At 46.8% G+C, this 17,350-nt stretch overlaps 1 protein-coding gene across 1 annotated transcript; it reads left to right on the forward strand.

Annotated features, from left to right (window-relative positions):
- Positions 1-1,768: 1,768 nt before the first annotated feature.
- POMK (protein O-mannose kinase) lies at positions 1,769-14,802 on the forward strand. The gene is made up of 4 exons (XM_037526182.2): positions 1,769-1,811; positions 9,306-9,400; positions 10,377-10,679; positions 12,052-14,802. The coding sequence occupies exons 3-4, from the start codon at positions 10,398-10,400 to the stop codon at positions 12,820-12,822; spliced, it is 1,053 nt and encodes a 350-aa protein (XP_037382079.1). The 5' UTR covers positions 1,769-1,811; positions 9,306-9,400; positions 10,377-10,397; the 3' UTR covers positions 12,823-14,802.
- Positions 14,803-17,350: the final 2,548 nt, after the last annotated feature.

Consider the following 17,350-nt stretch of genomic DNA (forward strand, 5'->3'; position numbering starts at 1 on the left):
TTGCTCATTACCCAGAAAACCAAACTCTGAACCATGAGAATGGAGGATGTCTTTTCACAAAGAAGTTATTCAAGATAGTCACCAACATAGTTTTGGTGACATTAACACCCTATACTAGCTCCCTGATTGATGAGTGCTGGGATTATGTAAGTGGGGGAGGAATGTGAGGATGTACAGGACATGAAGGGAGTGAGGGTCTGCTAATTCCCAGGGTGCTGAAAATTGACTTACATCACTTAACAAGAATTCTCTGTGCCCCTCTGAGGTTGACAGTAACATCAAGGACAAACATCTGGGTTTTTCAGGCTGAAAACCCCTCCAAAACACCCCTGAATGCCCTTTGCCTCCTCCACCTGGAGGGAATTATTCTAAGTGAAGTAAGTTGGAAAGAGAAAGACAAATGTGGGATGATCACACTCATGTGAAATATAGAGAAAACACAGGAACTGACACAACTAAACCAAAATAATGACTAGAAATATGACTGCAGAGTTGAGGTCACTAGAGGAGGAGGGAGGCTGGGGGAACACAGGAGGCGGCCCAGTGGTCTATGCTGAAGAACTGCATGCTTGGGTGGTAGGGATGGGTTGGTAACACATCTGTCAAGCTGTGAACCTATTCCTAAATCCTGTACAGTAGGTAGTAGCATTCTTTGGGCTATTTGCCAAAATTGCAGGCCAATAACTGCTGGTTATTTTAATTTTCATTGTTTGGATTAGCTGCAATGGATTAATTTTTAAACCACATTGTTCTCTTGATTCCAAACTTGGAAAATGTGTTAATGTGGAAGAAGATAACACTTGTAATTTTGATAAAATGCTATTGAGGGCCTCCCAGGTGGCACACTGGGTTAAGTCAGCACTGAAGCTATCCTCAGTTCAATCCCCAGCCACACTGCGCAACAGACCTCTCCTGCCTCGCCAGCTGCTCCCCGCAGCAGTGTATTTCAGTGGATCTGCCTGTTCTGCTCCCCACTCTTGTCTTTGGGAAAACCTCGCCCGCCCCCCCCCCACACACACACCTCTGCCCTACACCCCAGCTCTTGAATGCAGCATAAATAATAAATCTTTAAAAAATAACAAAAATAAAATGATATCTTAAGCCAGACTTGATGTTGCAACTCCCCACCCCTCATTTTCCACCAGATACAAATGCCTGCATATGTTGGGGTCGTGTTTAGCAACTTCCATTCCCTTTTCCAAATAGTACTCCGCCTTTGGGGCGGGTTGGAGAATTTCTTGCCGGCAGGTTGGAGAAACTCCACTCAATTTTCCACTTCTGGGCTAAGCTAAATGAGTTTCCCTTCTCCTAGAAAGCGATTCTCACCTTCAGCGGCATCAGCAACACCCGGAGCCCTTGACAGATTGCTGGACCCCATCCCAGGTTTGGGATGGGAGCCGACAATATGCATTTCTAACAATTTCCCTGGAGATTTTGAGCAGTATCCCAGAAGCATCCAGTATCGGGCCCTTGGACCACACTTCGGAAACCACCGTTTTGCAATGACTGGGAGCTCTTTGAAGGGCGTATGTCTTACAGCTCCTCTTCACCGCACCCCGCACCAGGCTGGGTGTCCGGACTAAAGCAATAGTATGTCAACACCTCGTCGTGCTCACACTGTCGGAGAGACGAGGCCGGAGCGCAGGACCGGCGTCCGCACCTGGGCGGGAACCCCGACGCGCTCAACCTCGGCGTCCAGCTCCGGGTGCGCGGCGGGAAGCGGACACCAGGGGGCAGCCTCGCGCTCGCGCTGGGGGGCTCGTTTCCGGCCGCGCCGGCGCAGGAGGCCGCATGCCGGGCGGAGGCCGCAGGTAAGCGGGCCGGGTGGGGGCGAGGGAGCCGGGGGTCGGGGCGGTGGGCACGCCGAGGCCGAAGGCAAGACACCGCGGGGTGGGCGGGCACGGAAGGGCTCTCGATCTCCTGCGGGGTCCGCCCCTGGCCCAGCCCGTCCTGCCCCGCAAAGCCCAAACCCGGGCCCGGGCCGTGCCAGGCGGGCAGTCTAACCCGAGGGCCCTCCGGCCCGGCCCCGGGCGGCCAGCAGCCGGCTCGCCCCCCGCGCCGTCCGCGCCCCGACAAATGCCCGACGCTGCCGGCACAGGCTTGAGCCCCTTCCCTGCGTTGATTCTGCCCCGGCTGCATGGTGCCCGCGCTGCCCCTGGGTGATGTGCCAGGCATGGGAGTAACCGTGTGCTGCTATTTTAGAAAGCAGGTCTTAGCTGTTTGATTTAGCCTTTTATATAGTCTTGTCTTCCCCATCATTTACCATTACTATTGAACCTTAAGGCTAAGTAAGCGTCCGAAATATTTTAAATAGTTATCTTAATGTTCCTTGTGCTCTGCTGACCCTAATCTCTTTCTTCCTTAGTGTAGAAAATATTTTGTGAATGAGAATTTGGAAATGGTTTTGTACCATTGTTTTTCTTTTTCCTTTTTAAAAGTCAACTGTGAATATAGAGCTGTGGTTTCGTGTGTGTGTGTGTGTGTGTGTGTGGTGTGTGTGTGTGTGTTTTGTTCCACTTACCAGCTTCCCTCTCAGTGTCAGAAACTCCTTGTGTCTAAGCAGTACCCGAATTTCTCCTACCCAATTGGCACCATCAGTTATTCTTTCAGTTGCAGGGTATTTTTCAGAACCAGTAATTTTCAGTGTCTTCTTGCTCATTTCTGGGCAAAAAAATTCTTTCCTTCACACAGCCTTATCTCAGGTTCTGGGTAACCTACCAGATAGAGACTTTTAAAAGAAAGAAGCCAAATTGGTATTAGGGTAGACTACAGCTTTCTTGAAGAATAGTCACTCTCAGTGTCCACTTCCCACCTCCTCTAGGTCCAATTCAGTCCAATCCCTGAGAGTTGCAGAATTTAGAGAAAGAATGTGCATTTGAGACCAGAAAACTTTGTTCCTCTGTGTACAGCTTAGTAACCCCTCCCCCTTGTGTTTCTTATCTGTGAAATGGCAATAATAGCGATTATATCTGACTCACAGAATTGGTGTGAGGTTGACATTGCATAAAAAAATTAGCTGTTTTCGGATGAGTGTTTTTTTCTGAGAGGATTCAGAAGAGGATGTGAGGACTTAGGGGTAGATGAAAGGCTACTAGGACATACACAGTGACATCAACAAGAAATACATTCAGGGATTGTTGGTTAATGATGAGGGTCTGATATGAATTTCTAGACTCCTATAGGATTTTGTACCTGATGTTGACAGGTAAAAACGCTATATGCTTCAGGCCCTCTACAACCTGAATACACTTTTGTGGTAGGATCAGCAGGACATTAGAGACAGAGGATTTAAAGGTTGAAAGGATGAAACATGGGACTTGGACTGGTAAAATCAGACTGGAGGAAGATGTGGAGACAGTGTTGGGGTGCAGGTCATGAAGAAGAAGAGCAGATTTGGGGTGAGCACAGGAGAGAGGAAGCAACATGTGAGGCTGGCTTCATGAAGATGGGAAGTCCTGAGATAGGCTGTCCACAAAATTTTGCTACCTGCTATTGGCTGGCCACAGGGATCCAGGGGTGCACAAAGCAGAAAGGCAGCCTGAGGAACTCACAGTCGGAAGAAGGACACCTGGGCATCCCAGAAAGGTGCCCCCACAGAGAGAGGAAGCCCAGACTGGACTGTGAGGTACAGAAGGTTAGGAGAGGTGCATAGAGGCTGGATCTCAGGGCCTTATAGCAGTTTGGAATTTATCTCGAAGGTTAAATGTTTTTAAGCAAGGAATGATTAAATTTGTGCTTTAGAAAGATCACCCTCCCTGTACGAGAAACTCCAGCACAAGCACAAGGAAGTGTGTATAAAACTCGTTGTTCAGTTGTCATACAAACAATTGAGAATGATGAACTAGAGTTTCTTGTATGCATAAACCTTGAAAACAATATTTAGCTGCTACAAAAAGCAAGTTGCAAAAGGATAGATATTTTACAAGTTACTTATATAAAACTTAAAAGACAAATACTTTATGTATTATTATTTATGGGCACATACTGAGGTGGTGAAAATACAAAGCATGTATGGGCGTTCTATACATCAGTAGTTCTTAAACTTCACCTGGAACACTTGTTAAAACACACATTTCTGGGCCCCGCATCAGAGTTTCTGAATCAGTACATCTGAACTCAAAAATTTGCATTTCTCACAAGTTCCCAGGAACTGCTGCTTCAGGTCCAAGGACCACAGTTTGGGAACTACTGACCTACACCAACTTCAGGATGGTGATTCCTTCTTGCGAGGGAGCGGAACAGGACTTGGAGAACCAAAAGGGGCTTCAACTATATTTGCAGTATTTTATTTAAGAATCCTTAAAAATACGATACTTTGTGACTTGACAAAGCTAGACGGGTGGTCATGATTTTTGGTTTTCTCTATGCTTAAAACATTTTAGGAAAGATATAACCTATTTTCTGTGTGGAGAATGGATTGGGAGAGGAAGAAGTAGGAGACCATGTGGGCAATGGTTGCAGCAGCCCAGGTAGGAGACACTGGTGGCTTAGAGCTGGGTGGCATGACATGGAAGTGAGGATGTAGGTGACAGAATTGACTGGGTAGTGACTGGCTTAGAGATTAAGGGAGAAAGAAATTAAGTTACCTGTTCTGTGGCTTGAGCAAAGGGTGGATTGTGTGCCTGTCAGAAAGAACCCTGGGGAGGTGCATGCTGAGGGCAAGAGTGAGACATTGGGGACACCACAGACCTTGAAGAGCCCCTGAGTGAGGTATAGACAAAAGATCTCGAAATCCCTTTGTTTACATGATCAATGCCTTGTGCACAGATGCAGTTACATAGAGCATGTGTGGGATGCAAAGAGGACCTGTAACAGACCAGAATATTATCATAACCTAAAGCAGGACTTGGCCTGCTCCTCATCACCCCCCATTTTTGTGATAGCAGTTATGAGCTAAGCATGCTTTTTACCTTTTTAAATGTTAGGGGACAGAATCAAAAGAATAGTCTTTAGTGATACTTGAGAACTTTAGAAAATTCATATTTCAGTGACCATAAATGAAGTTTTATTGGAACATAGCCACACTGTGTGGGCTGCGCTCACTCTGATGGCTGAGTTGAATGGACACACAGGACGTGGCCCTCACCGCTTTGCACAGCACTGCGCTTGGGTCACGGTGTGGTCATGACTCTGTTTCAACTTTGGATCCTTAAATATTTACTCCCTGGCCCTTTACAGAAAAAAGTTTGCAGGTCCCTGACCTAAGGTCTAAGTTGAGACATACTTGGAATATTATAGAAAAGAAATGGCAGTTACTTTCTCTAGTTCTTTGAGAGCCCCCTCTAAGGGTAGGTCCTGGTGGAGGTCGCTCAGGGCCTGAGTGGTGAAGATAGTCATAGTGTCACATAGTGTCGTTTGAAGTCCTTGAAGATGACAGGTGGGATGAGCAGGAGAGAATACAGAGTAAGGGCTGGTGTCTTCCTGAGAAAGTTGAGCAGCACTCAGATTGATGACCGTGACTGGGACGACCTCAGGGGTGGCGTGAGCAGAAGATCATTTCAAGAAAAGAGGGATGTTGCGTGAAGTTGGGGCAATTCAATGGAGCCAGGGTTTACCGAGCAGCTCTTCATATATATTAGAGTTTACTTATTTATCTATTTATGCATATAAGAACTGGAGTGTAGGCCAGAGGTACGGGGGTAAAGTGGGTGAGAAGGTTCACCAGAGACAGAGTGGGGAGCAGAACAAGCAGATCTACTGAAACACACTGCTGAGGGGAGCAGCGGGCGAGGCAGAAGTCATGTGGGTCACCTCCCTGACCAGGCATCAAACTCATGCTGCAGTGGCTGGCCATAGCTTGATAGTGCTGAGACTTAACCCCTGTGCCCCCCTTACCAAGCACCTCTTAATGACAACAGAGGTAAACACAGCAGCATGTTTTCTTTTATTAGTTACCTTGACTTACAGAAGATTCCGGTATTTCTAACATCTCCTGCTCATAGGAGGCAGCTATTGAGCTGACTGTCACCTGCAGCCTCAGTGGCCTGGGTCACTAGAAGAAAAGAGTTGTCACTCACAGAGATCATGAAAACCAAAAAGTGGGTGTTCGGGAGGGGAGGGAGATATTGAGTTTGGGAAGTATTTTTGTTGTTCTTTTAAGTTGAGAGATAATTCACATACCATAAAATTTGCTGTTTTAAAGGGTCAAATTCAGTGACTTTTAGTATATTCACAGGTTGCATAGCCATCTCTGCTATCTAATTTTAGAACATTTTCATCCAAAAAGAAATCCTAAACACACTAACAGCTACTCCCCTCTTTTCCATTCACCCCTGGCAACCACCAGCCTGCTTTCTGTCTCTGTGGATGTGCCTGTTCAGGACATTTCATATCAGTGGAATCATATGTCATATAGCCTTTTGTCTCTGACCTATTCCGCTTAGCCTGTTTTCTAGGTTCATCCATATTATAACATGTATTATTAATACTTTATTTTTATAGCTGAATAATCAGTTTAATTGGGTGCATCACATTTTATTCATTCATCAGTTGATGAGCATTTGGGTTATTTCTACTATTTGGCTGTTATGAGTAATACTTATGAACATATACATGTACAGGTGTTGTTATGTATGTATGTTTTCCATTTTCTTGGATATATACTAGGCAGTAGAATTAGTGGGTCATGTGGTAACTCTATTTTTAACCTATGAGAAACTTCCAGGCTTTTCCCAGTGGCTGAATCATTTCACATCGCCACCAGCCATTTATGAGGGTTCCTGTTTCTCCACATCCTTGTCAACACTTGTTATTATCTGATTTTTTTGTTCTAGTCATCCTAGTAGGTGTGAGATAGGTTCTCATGGTTATTGACCATTTTTATGTTTTCCTTGGAAAAATGTCTGTTCAAGTCCTTTACCCATTTTAAAAGTGTCATTTGTCTCTTTACTCTTAAGTAGAAATATTATATTTGAGTTGTCCATTAGACACCCAAATAGGGACATCAGGGAAGTGACTAGAGTTCTGAGGCAGCTGGGATTGGAGTTTTACATCCAGAGCCATCAGCAGGTGGAGATGGAGAGTCATGGCTGGGTGAGATCACACGGGGAGGGGGAGTGGAGAGGGTTAGATGAGGCTGAACTACTCCAGCATTGATAGGCAGCATGGAGGAGCCACTGGAATGCAGGCTCCTGGGAGCCACGTCAAGAAGTTGTTTCAAGGAGTAGGAAGTGATCAACCATGCCACATGCTGCTGAGAGGTCAAAACTGGGGCTGCAAGTAGACTGTTGTATTTAACAATTGGAGATGACCTTGACATGGTCAACCTGGGACGAGTGGAGTGAGTTTGAGAGAGATGAGTTCAGGAGAAAGATGGAGACGGAATATAGCCTTTTAAGGAGTTTACCAAAAAGGGAAAATAGAAATAGAACAATAGCTGGATGGGAAAGTGGGGTGAAAAATGATGGGAGAAGTCAGGGTCTCTGGTTGTGACCAGGAGGAGAGGAAAGGACTGCTGGCGTGTCGGGAGCAGGTAGGGGGGTGGCAGTCTGCCTGGTTGGGGAATGGGTTGTGGGGCCAGTTTGCTCAGAGTCCTCCCAGGATAGAAGGGAGAGGGGCCCATAGCATTGCTCTCTCAGATTGTTTTTTAGGAAAATGGGAAACAAAACCATCAACTGAGAGTGAGGTAGTGGAGGGGATACAAGTTTGAAGAAGGGGGACTTAGACCATAAACCTCTCAGGATCTTGGAGCCATTGCAGCCAGCAAGACCACACAGTGGAAGAACCATTGGAGGAAAAAAGAGAGCTCTTTTAGACTTTGGGGACGTTGGAGTTTAGGCAGGATTGGAATGAGGCTGTGTTTTGATGGGCTCCAAGCCAAGTGGGGTTGCTTGTATAGTGGTCACGATTCAGTCTGGACCACAAAGTGGACCCCAGGGTCCAGATTCCTAGAGACTGTGGCTCACATAGATGTGCAGTGTTGTCTCCAGAACCTGCTCGACTGCAGCACTGCCCCAGCTTGGAAATAGAGGCAGTTTCTCTGTGTCAGTGACTCAGCTCTGCTAGGCAAGAGCAGAGACTTCATTCTTCTTTACAGGACTTAAAATTTCTGATAGTCACATTTCAGAGAACAGTTTCTCGGTGAGTGAGAAAGCTGTCGTCATTCAGCGGCAGAGGTGGTTTGACACTTCACAGTGTCTAGAGCAGCTGGGGCTGGAGAAGCATCGCATGTTAAGTGCAGGCTGAAAGATGAGTGGCTGGGAGATAGTGATAAAGGAACCAGACTGAGACCAAAATTGAGGCCCTGGGAAAATGGGGTCTGGGCTAGACCAGCTGACAGGGCTTCAGCGATGGCCACTGCGCTACAGGAAGACTTCCCTGCAGCTGCTGCCTGTCCTGGGCTCAGAGCCTGAGGGACACTTGGTGCTCGGAGGGCCCCTGGAGAAGATGGATCATTTGTTATTGTTTTAAGTTAAGGTAACATTAGTTGACGACACTGTATAGGCTTCGGGTATACAGTCTCACCACGCCCACGACCAAATGCCTGGTCACCATCCACGCTAGCCAGCTGGCCTTGCCTGTCCCTCACCCACTCTGGCAATCACCTGCCCGTTTATCAGCCTTAAGGATTTGTTTTTGTTTTGTTTTGTTCCATTGCTCTCTTTCTTTCTATTTCACGAATGAGTGAAATCAGGAGGTGTTTGTTCTCTGGCTTGTTTCACTTATCATAATCCCCTGGAGGTCTTTGACTAAGTAATATTCTGTCCTGTCTATGTTTTGTAAATAGCGCCACAATGAGCATCTCAAGTTACTTGAAATAATTTTTTTTTTTTTTTTTGATGGCAGGAGATAATTTATGCGATGTGCCTGGCACTCAGCAGGGTTCTAACCCCACCTGGGATGGGGAAGGACTTCTAAACAAAGCATCTCAGCAAGGACAGAGAGAGTTAAAAATTTACATATTTCAAGAAATAACATACATGCAATTAAAGGCTAACCAACTAAAAAACAAAGATTTTCAACAAGTATAACAAAAGGGGTTAATATCCTTGTTATATACCGAGCGCTCTGACAAATCATTAAGATAACACTAACACTACTTGAAATAACTTTTTAAGTTCATTTTCATGTTCTTCAGGTACTACCCAGGAGCAGGATTCTTGGATCACAGGGTAGATCAATTTTTACTTTTTTGAGAAACCTCCATACTCTTTCCCACAGTGACTGCACCAACTCACATTCTTACCAACAGTGCAAGGGTTCCTTTGCCGCACACCCTCAGAAGGCAGGTCATCTGCATTGTTGCCTTTTGCCTGTGTGCAGAGTTCTGATTATTCAACTAATCTCCTTTTTGGACTTTTTGACAGAGAACTTTCAGACCTGTGCCTCAGACCAACCAGAGCTCTGACTGCCCCACGGTCTGCACAGAGACCTGAGTGAGAGGAGACAACGCTCCTGGAAGGTAACCTGTTTGTCACAAATGTCTCAGACACGGGAAGCACAGGGTCAGCCGGTCACTCTTGTCCCCCACGCATCCCTGCGCTGCCATTCAGCCAGCACACACCGGCCGTCTCCCTCATCCAAGTGTTTGATGCACTTTGCTTTGATTCTTAAATAGCCGCTGCCTCGAGTGCCCAGTGTCCCAGCTCCTTCTCCAGCCCTTTCCCCTTCTGACCCTTCTACCATCCCACAATTAGTGCCTGTCTCTGCCACAGGCCTCACAGCTGCTCCAGGGCTGGAGTCAGAGCCATCCTGTTGGTGAGTGACCACACCTCATCGGTGGTCACCTAGGGTGAGGATGGCCTCTCTGCCATCCTCTCACCATTCTCGCCATCGTCATTCTAGCTCCTGTGCTCATCAGCTCTCATCCTGGACTATTTACTGGTCTCCTACCTGCTCTCCCAGCCTATCCTCTTTGTCCCGATGCACCTTTCATACCTGCTGAAGAATATCCTTTGCTTCTTCAAAATGTTTAGAAGTATCTTCCAAGAAGAACCTCAAGCCCTCATCCTGGCTTTAGAGGCCCGATTGCTCCTGCCTCCACCCACCACTCTAGCTGATCTCCATCTGCTCTTTATCCATCTTCTGCGCCGACCCCACTGGACCAATAGATTCAGTTTGCTAACTACTCACTGAACTTCTGTCTACAAAATGTAGACTGCTGTGGGAAAGACAGAGAGGCACAGACCTCCCTTCCAATCAAATTTAAAGTAGTTAGACCCAGGCTGTAGTTTGTAATAAAAAATGATTATAGGCACAGCTAACAGCATGTTAATAGTGTGAGCCCGGTATTCATGCCTCCTTTTATCCCCACAATGACGCTTAAGCACATCAGCGGCATGAGAGGGCCTGTTGCCTTCAGTCCTTCCTCATCAAAATACCTAATAGAAAGCAAAGTAGACTCTGTTGTGATTTCTTGTTGCATCTTGACATTGTAGGAAATCACAGAGAATGACAACATGGAGCAGAAACCCCAGGATGGTAGAAAGGGCCCCCCTCACCGGGAAGTGCCCCCCATTGTGGGCCTGCTGCTTGCCATGGCCCTCATGAATGTGCTCCTCTACCTTTGCCTGGATCGGTTCTTCATCTCCCCTCGACGTTCTGCAGTGGACCTGGATCACTGTCCCCAGGGATACTTCCGAATGGGGCAGATGAAAAACTGCTCTCCTTGGCTGACCTGTGAGGAGCTAAGGACAGAAGTGAGGCAGCTCAAGCATGTGGGGGAAGGCGCCGTGAAGAAAGTGAGTTGTGCTTTACTTCTGCCTTATCGTCAGGATGGTAACAGGTGGACTGTGGGAAAGCAGCTTCGTGTTATGTTTTAAGAGCCATTGAAATATGTCCACCTTAAGCCCAGTAATCTCCATCTGGAACTTTATTCTAATAAAATAATCCAGTGGCAGGAAAACAGCCAAATGCATAAAGGAGGACTTTTCTTTGTCATTTATAGTAATGAAAAGCTAGAAACGATAACTAGGGGGGATGGTTAATTACTTTATGGTCCGGGGGAGCAGGTGGGAATACAGGCAAGAGGAGGCCCAGTGGACTGTGGTGGGGGTTTTAGTACTTTGGTGGTGGGTGTAGTTTGATAACATACATTTGAAGAAGTATAACCTGCCCTCCTAAAACAGGTAGTGTTGTTAACTAGTGTTCCTTCAAATAAATGAAAATAATAATTAAAAACTGTAAAAAGAAAGTTAATGTCCAATCCCTTGATAGAATATGCTTCACCCATCGAGTTATAAGTGTGGAGTTCTCTGCAGCAATATGAAAAAAATCATCATCCTACTTGTGATTTACTATGGTACCCGGTGGCGCAACGGTTGAGCGCTGGGCTGCGAAGCTGGCCGCAGCCTCTGCAGCACCAGTTCAATCCCCGGCCACTGGCGAGGGTCCCACATGGCGCGACAGACCTTTCCTGCGGCGCCCGCTGCTCCCCTCAGCAGTGTGTTTCATCAGTCTGCCTATTCTGTTCCCCGCTCTGGCTCTGGTGAATCCTCTCACACCCTCCGGCGCTTCTGACTGTACCCAGTGCTTGAATGAATGAATGAATGAATGAATGAATAAATAAATAAATAAATAAATAAATAAATAAATAAATAAATAAATAAATAAATAAGAAAAAGAAAATTAATGAGCAGATGAGTGTGTGATGGGCTGACTGGGCTCCACCTCTATGTAGGGTTTTCTAAATCTTGACTCCCTCTCCCTCCTACTGCTCCAATCTCCTTCTCCACACTTTCTTTTCCCCTTTGTGGAACTTGGAGGCTGTTTGCCACTCTGGCTTTTCACATGTATTCCCCTCTGGGAATACTCTCCTGCACCATTGCCACCTGCAAGCTCCCATCATCCTGTAAGACCAACTCCTGGGAGCCTTCCAGCACCTTGCAAATGGCCCGCAGCATCCTGACCAGAGTTGGTCCCTCTCAGCCCTCCTTCTGCCCAGGGCCCTCGAATTCTGTGTCAAGTATTGGCTTTATAACTAGAGTCACTGCAGGGCTGGGTCTATGTTATTCATTTCTGTGTCCTCTGTATGCAATGACTGTTGAGTTATTTTCCAGCTTAATAACAAGGGTGAAAGCTTCCGCTTTGATGTTCCCTGTGCCTGTGTTTCAGGTCTTTCTGTCTGAGTGGAAGGAACGCAAAGTTGCTCTGTCACGGCTCACCAGCCTGGAGATGAAAGATGATTTCCTCCATGGTCTGCAGATGCTGAAATCCCTACAGAGTAAACATGTCGTTACGCTGGTTGGCTACTGTGAGGAAGACAACACTATTCTTACTGAATATCACCCCTTAGGTTCCTTGAGCAACCTGGAAGAGACCCTAAACCTTTCAAAGTACCAGAATGTGAACACCTGGCAGCACAGGCTACAGCTGGCCATGGACTATGTGGGTATCATTGACTACCTACACCATAGCCCACTGGGCACGCGGGTCATGTGCGACTCCAGCGACCTGGCCAAGACGCTGTCTCAGTACCTGCTGACCAGTAACCTCAGCATTGTGGCCAACGACCTGGACGCCCTGCCCCTGGTGAACCACAGCTCCGGGACGCGGGTCAAGTGTGGCCACAGGCAGCTGCATGGGGACTTCGTGGCCCCAGAGCAGCTGTGGCCCTATGGAGAGGACGTGCCTTTTCAGGATGATCTCATGCCCTCCTATGACGAGAAGGTCGACATCTGGAAGATTCCAGATGTCTCCAGTTTCCTTTTGGGGCATGTGGAAGGGAGTGATATGGTCCGGTTCCATTTGTTTGACATTCACAAGGCATGTAAGAACCAGTCGCCCACAGAAAGGCCTACTGCCCGGGATGTCCTGGATACTTACCAGAGGGTCTTAAATTCACTCAGAGACACCCTGATGTCTCAGACAAGAGAAATGCTATGAAAACCCATTGCATCAGTGAAGAACAAGGATGGGGTTTCAGGAGCAAATGGAATAGATACAGCAATTCTGCTCCAGCAGTGAGTTTTTGCTGTTCAATCATGTGGTTCTTTTTCCACATGTGGATTTGAGCAAATTCTACCTCTCCTGGCCAACTGGACAGAAGGTGCTAAACATGAGAAGCTCGGCTTGAAGTCTGGCTTCAGTTTCTAAAGCAGATTACTCCGGGTGAAGATGCAGAGGAGCAGCTATCTACCAGCTACCAGCTGTCTGAAGGAAGTAACAAAAATACTACTATGGAAAGGCTTCACCTACCCTAATAACAGAATTCACAATCTGCATACATTGGTGTATAAAGGGGCTTTCTAAATGACAGTATGTGAAAGAAACGTGTAGTAGTTCTCCAAAGAACGTTGTGCTCCCTCATTTATTTTAGATGGTAATCAATGTATCTAGGTCTTGGGATTTTTGTGGGCTATCAGTGAGGACTGTCTTTACTGTTTAAATAATTGTTCTGTGACCTCCCCTGCTATCCTCTTTCCAGTAAGCTGGAGGAGAACTCTTGACAGTCTGCTCTCTGAAATTTTGGGTGGATAGGGATATTTAAAAACAGCAAGTGTGAGGAAAAGTATATCTATGTGACTGCATACTTTCCTTCCTGCTGGGTTTTCTGTGTCCAAAATGAATCGTTGTGAACATTTTACATCAACGGTGTCACTCATTGCTGGAAAGTGTCAATCTCGTCCAATTAAGTTGCATGATTGAATCCTTCAGAGAGCTCCTTCAGCTGTGTCAACATCATCCTCCGTGCAGGGGATGATCGCTTTAGGGCATACTAACCAGCACTGAGAAGGTGGTGAAAGCAGACATTCAGGGGCAGAGATGCTCTGCCTTCCCCTGAGCTTGAGCAGGGTCAGAATCACGGAATCACAGGAACGGGCCCACCCCAGGGTGTCTGACTCAGGAGGTCTGGATGGAGTTTGAGACTTTGCATTTCTAACTGGTTCCCAGGTGATGCTGGGACCACATTTGGAGAAACACTGCCCTAAACTTTATCAGGAGGTACTACAGGCAGCAGGATAGGACAGTGTTATCAGTATTATTCCCTATGCCACTGCCTGGGGTTATTGGTCTTGTGGCTAATCAGAGACTATGTGTGTCCAGTTATTTCAGTTGTCCTTTTTTATATTAAAATTCTGCCACAGTGCATTAGGATAGTGGTAATCAAAAGGATGTGGAGAATTGGAGCCCACATGCATTACTGTGGGTTTGTGAAATGGGGCAGCTGCTCTGGAAAACAGTCTGGCAGCTCCTCCAAGATTAAAAAAGAGTTACCATATGAGCCAGCATTTCTACTCTTATCTGTGCCAAAGAAAATTGAAAACATGTCCACACAAAAGCTTATAGCTACACCTTTCTCAATAGACGAAAGATGGAAATAACCCAGATGTTGATGGCTGGTGAGTGGATAAAGAAAATGTCATATATCTATTCAGTAAGCTATTATTCAGTCCTGAAAAGGAATGAGTGTTGATACATGTTGCAATATGAATGAACCTGGAAAACATGCTAAGTGATAGAAGCCACAAAAGACCACATGATTACATTTATATGAAATGTACAGAATAGGCAAATTTCATAGAACTAGAAAACTGATTAGTGGTTTCCAGGGACTGGCAAAGGGGCGCTTGCTAATGGGCACAGAGTTTCTTTTTGGACTGATGAAAATGTTTGAAATTGTAAAGTGGTAATAGTTGCACAATTCTGTGATTATACTAAGTAATACTGAGTTGTGTAAAAGGGGCAAATTGTATGGAATGTGAATTATATCTCAATAAAACTGGGGGAAAAACCCCACCTCTGTGGCAAGGCCTTGTATCCCTTACTCCCTTATCATTCAGCACAGGTAGTTACTGTGTGGAGCTGCTGTCATTCTTGTTTGAGGTTTTCCTTAGATTTTATTTTATTTTTTTAAGATTTATTTATTTATACAAGCACTGGGTACAGTCAGAAGCGCAGGAGGATGAGAGAATTCACCAGAGCCATAGCAGAGAGCAGAGCAGGCAGAAGGACCGAAGTACACTGTTGAGGGGAGCAGCGGGCGGCAGGAGAGGTCTGCGCACCTTGCCAGACCCTCCCCAGCGGCGGCCGGGGTTCGAACCAGCGCTGCAGAGGCTGCAGGCAGCTTCGCAGCCCAGTGCTCAACTGCTGCGCCACCGGTGAGGCTTTCCTTAGATTTTAGACTTTGCATTGGAGCAAGAGTATCAGCTTCAAACTAATTTGTTTTTAAATATTGACACAAACTAAAATAAATGCCATGATGTGGGGAAAGGACAATACTAAGCTCAGAAGACCTGAGTTACAATCCTAACTCTGTCTAATTCATCACATGGCCCCCAAACAAACCAGCTTTTAAAATGAGAGTTTTGGTGGGAATTGTTGCCAACTTGCTCTTTGCCCTTCTAACTTCTGTCTGATGCTTCTAATTCCTGGGCCAGACAAGCCGGCCTCAGTTTCCCTCAGCCAATAAAAGGAAACAGTTTGAGGAAAAGGAAAGTGGTTTAATTTGTTGACAAATGAGGAGGGCAGCAGACCCAAGTCTGAAAGACAACTGTCCTCTTTGGCAGAGTGCAGGGGTATTTATACAAAGGAAAGGGGAAGATGGGCAAGGGTCAGCAAAGGGAACCGTGAAGAGGTCAGGCCAAAGATGGGTGTGCCCAGCTTGCTCTTTTCAACTCCTTGGAATGCAAGAAGACAAACCTGTCAAACAAGGGGGGAATTGCAAGAAATATAGGAAAGACAAACTTGTTAATGCCTATCTGAGAGTCAGGTCATAAATAAAGCAAATTTGTCAAATAAGGGGGAAATTGCAAGAGATGGGGGAAGACAAATTTGTTAATTCTTATCAGAGAGATCTGTCATTTGTAATTGCATGGGGTGGGGGGTTCGAACTCCTGCTGCAGTGGCTGGCAATAGCTTGATAGTGCTGTCTTTAACCCCTGCACCACCGGGAAGGCCCCATGGCAAATTTATTAAGGAAAAAAAAAAAAAAAAAGGAAAGAGAGACCCGCATAGACACAGATGGACAGTCCTAAAAGGCAAGATCTGCGAACTGCCAAAGAAAGGGCTATTCTTTTATAGTTTTTCTGATAAAATCACTGTGGAACTTACCACCTTGGGGTAAAGTTGAGTTGGTCTTCTATGACTGATAATCCCCCCTGCTTCCTCTGGCTGATGAGCTCTTCTGACCCCACCTCAGATTCCTTCCCTAAACCGTATAGTTTAAGTTTCCTTAATCATCCCTACCCCCACTTCTGGGGCTCCTCTGTGTGAGTGCTCCAAGCTAAATTTTTCCACTCTAAGCTTCCATCAGTAGGATCTTCCAGCAGATAACTAAGGGGCGGAACTGCGAGATCACTATGCCTGGCCTTCAACATCATCAGGGGCTGGCAAAGCTCTCTTCAGAGTGGTGGCATTGTAACAGGGTGGTCCCCAGGAAAGGGGGAGGTTCCAGGTTCCTGCCCCACCCAAGGGAGGGTGGAGCTGAGCAGGAAGAGGAGAAGCTGCAGAAGAGACTGAGGAAGGAAGGAAGCAGAATGGAGCCAGGAGACCTGGAGGAGGCGCATGGAGCCTAGAGACACATGAAGAAACTGCGCTTGTCTTTTGGTCGTGGACTGGGTGACACAGATGTGGGTGAGACCCGTGGGGAGGTGACAATGGCAGCTTTTATCTTGATGTTGATTTTGCTCTTTTCCTTCCGGGCTTGTCTGGTTGTTTCTGACCCTTTTCTGTGGGTCCCCACAGGAAGATGCTTTAGACTTGTGGCAGACTTTGGGGCCTTGCTCTGGGCCAATCTCATATGGATGGACTTTTACCCACGAGGGGATGGGTAACTTTGGGTGCTTCATTTAAAAACTAGACTCTTTGCCTTACCTGTATTGTTTCCTAGTTTTATTAAAGTTCCTTCCCATTAAAGTCTCCTATGTTTTGTGTTGATGTGGTGGATGGCAGAACCCATTTAGAATAGGCAGGTTTGCGGGGCTTGGGCTGCCCCTCTCCCTGTCCTATAACAGATTTGGCGCCCAACGTGATTTAGGACAGAGCCATCCGTGGTTAGTCAGCCCCATGGGGAAATTGGGCTTCCCTATGGCACTGGCTACCATAAGCGCAAATGTACCCCTCTCCCTGTCCTATAACAGCATCTCTCCCACTGGAGACGGGGGCCTTGGGGGCCGGGGCTGCCTGCTGCGGTTACCATGGCATCTCCCACGGCAGGCAGAGGACACAAACACTCCCTTGCATGAACGGCTACATGCAAGAATTTAGCAGAATATGGCTCCGTGGGGAGTGGAAAGGGACAGGGAAACAGTGAGTTCCCCTGTCTCTTTTCTGGAAGTTTCTCTCCCAGTACAAAGAAACACGCGGAACGCGAGAGACCCCGGCCCCTCGCGGCGCTCCCCGGCCTGGGCCAGCGCGGCCCGGCCCTCGGACCCTCCCGCGCGCCCGCCCCCGCCCCCGCCCCCGCCCCCGC

This window comes from Talpa occidentalis, unplaced genomic scaffold (genome assembly GCF_014898055.3).
Source record: "Talpa occidentalis isolate TD23 unplaced genomic scaffold, MPIMG_talOcc4v2.1 talOcc4.4, whole genome shotgun sequence".
Lineage (NCBI taxonomy): Eukaryota > Metazoa > Chordata > Mammalia > Eulipotyphla > Talpidae > Talpa > Talpa occidentalis.

Excerpts from the sequence above, each read along its gene's own strand:
- POMK (XM_037526182.2), top strand. The coding sequence starts at position 10,398 with ATGGAGCAGAAACCCCAGGATGGTAGAAAGGGCCCCCCTCACCGGGAA. Across the intron at positions 10,680-12,051 it reads GGGAAGGCGCCGTGAAGAAA|GTCTTTCTGTCTGAGTGGAA; the intron begins GTGAGTTGTGCT and ends CCTGTGTTTCAG.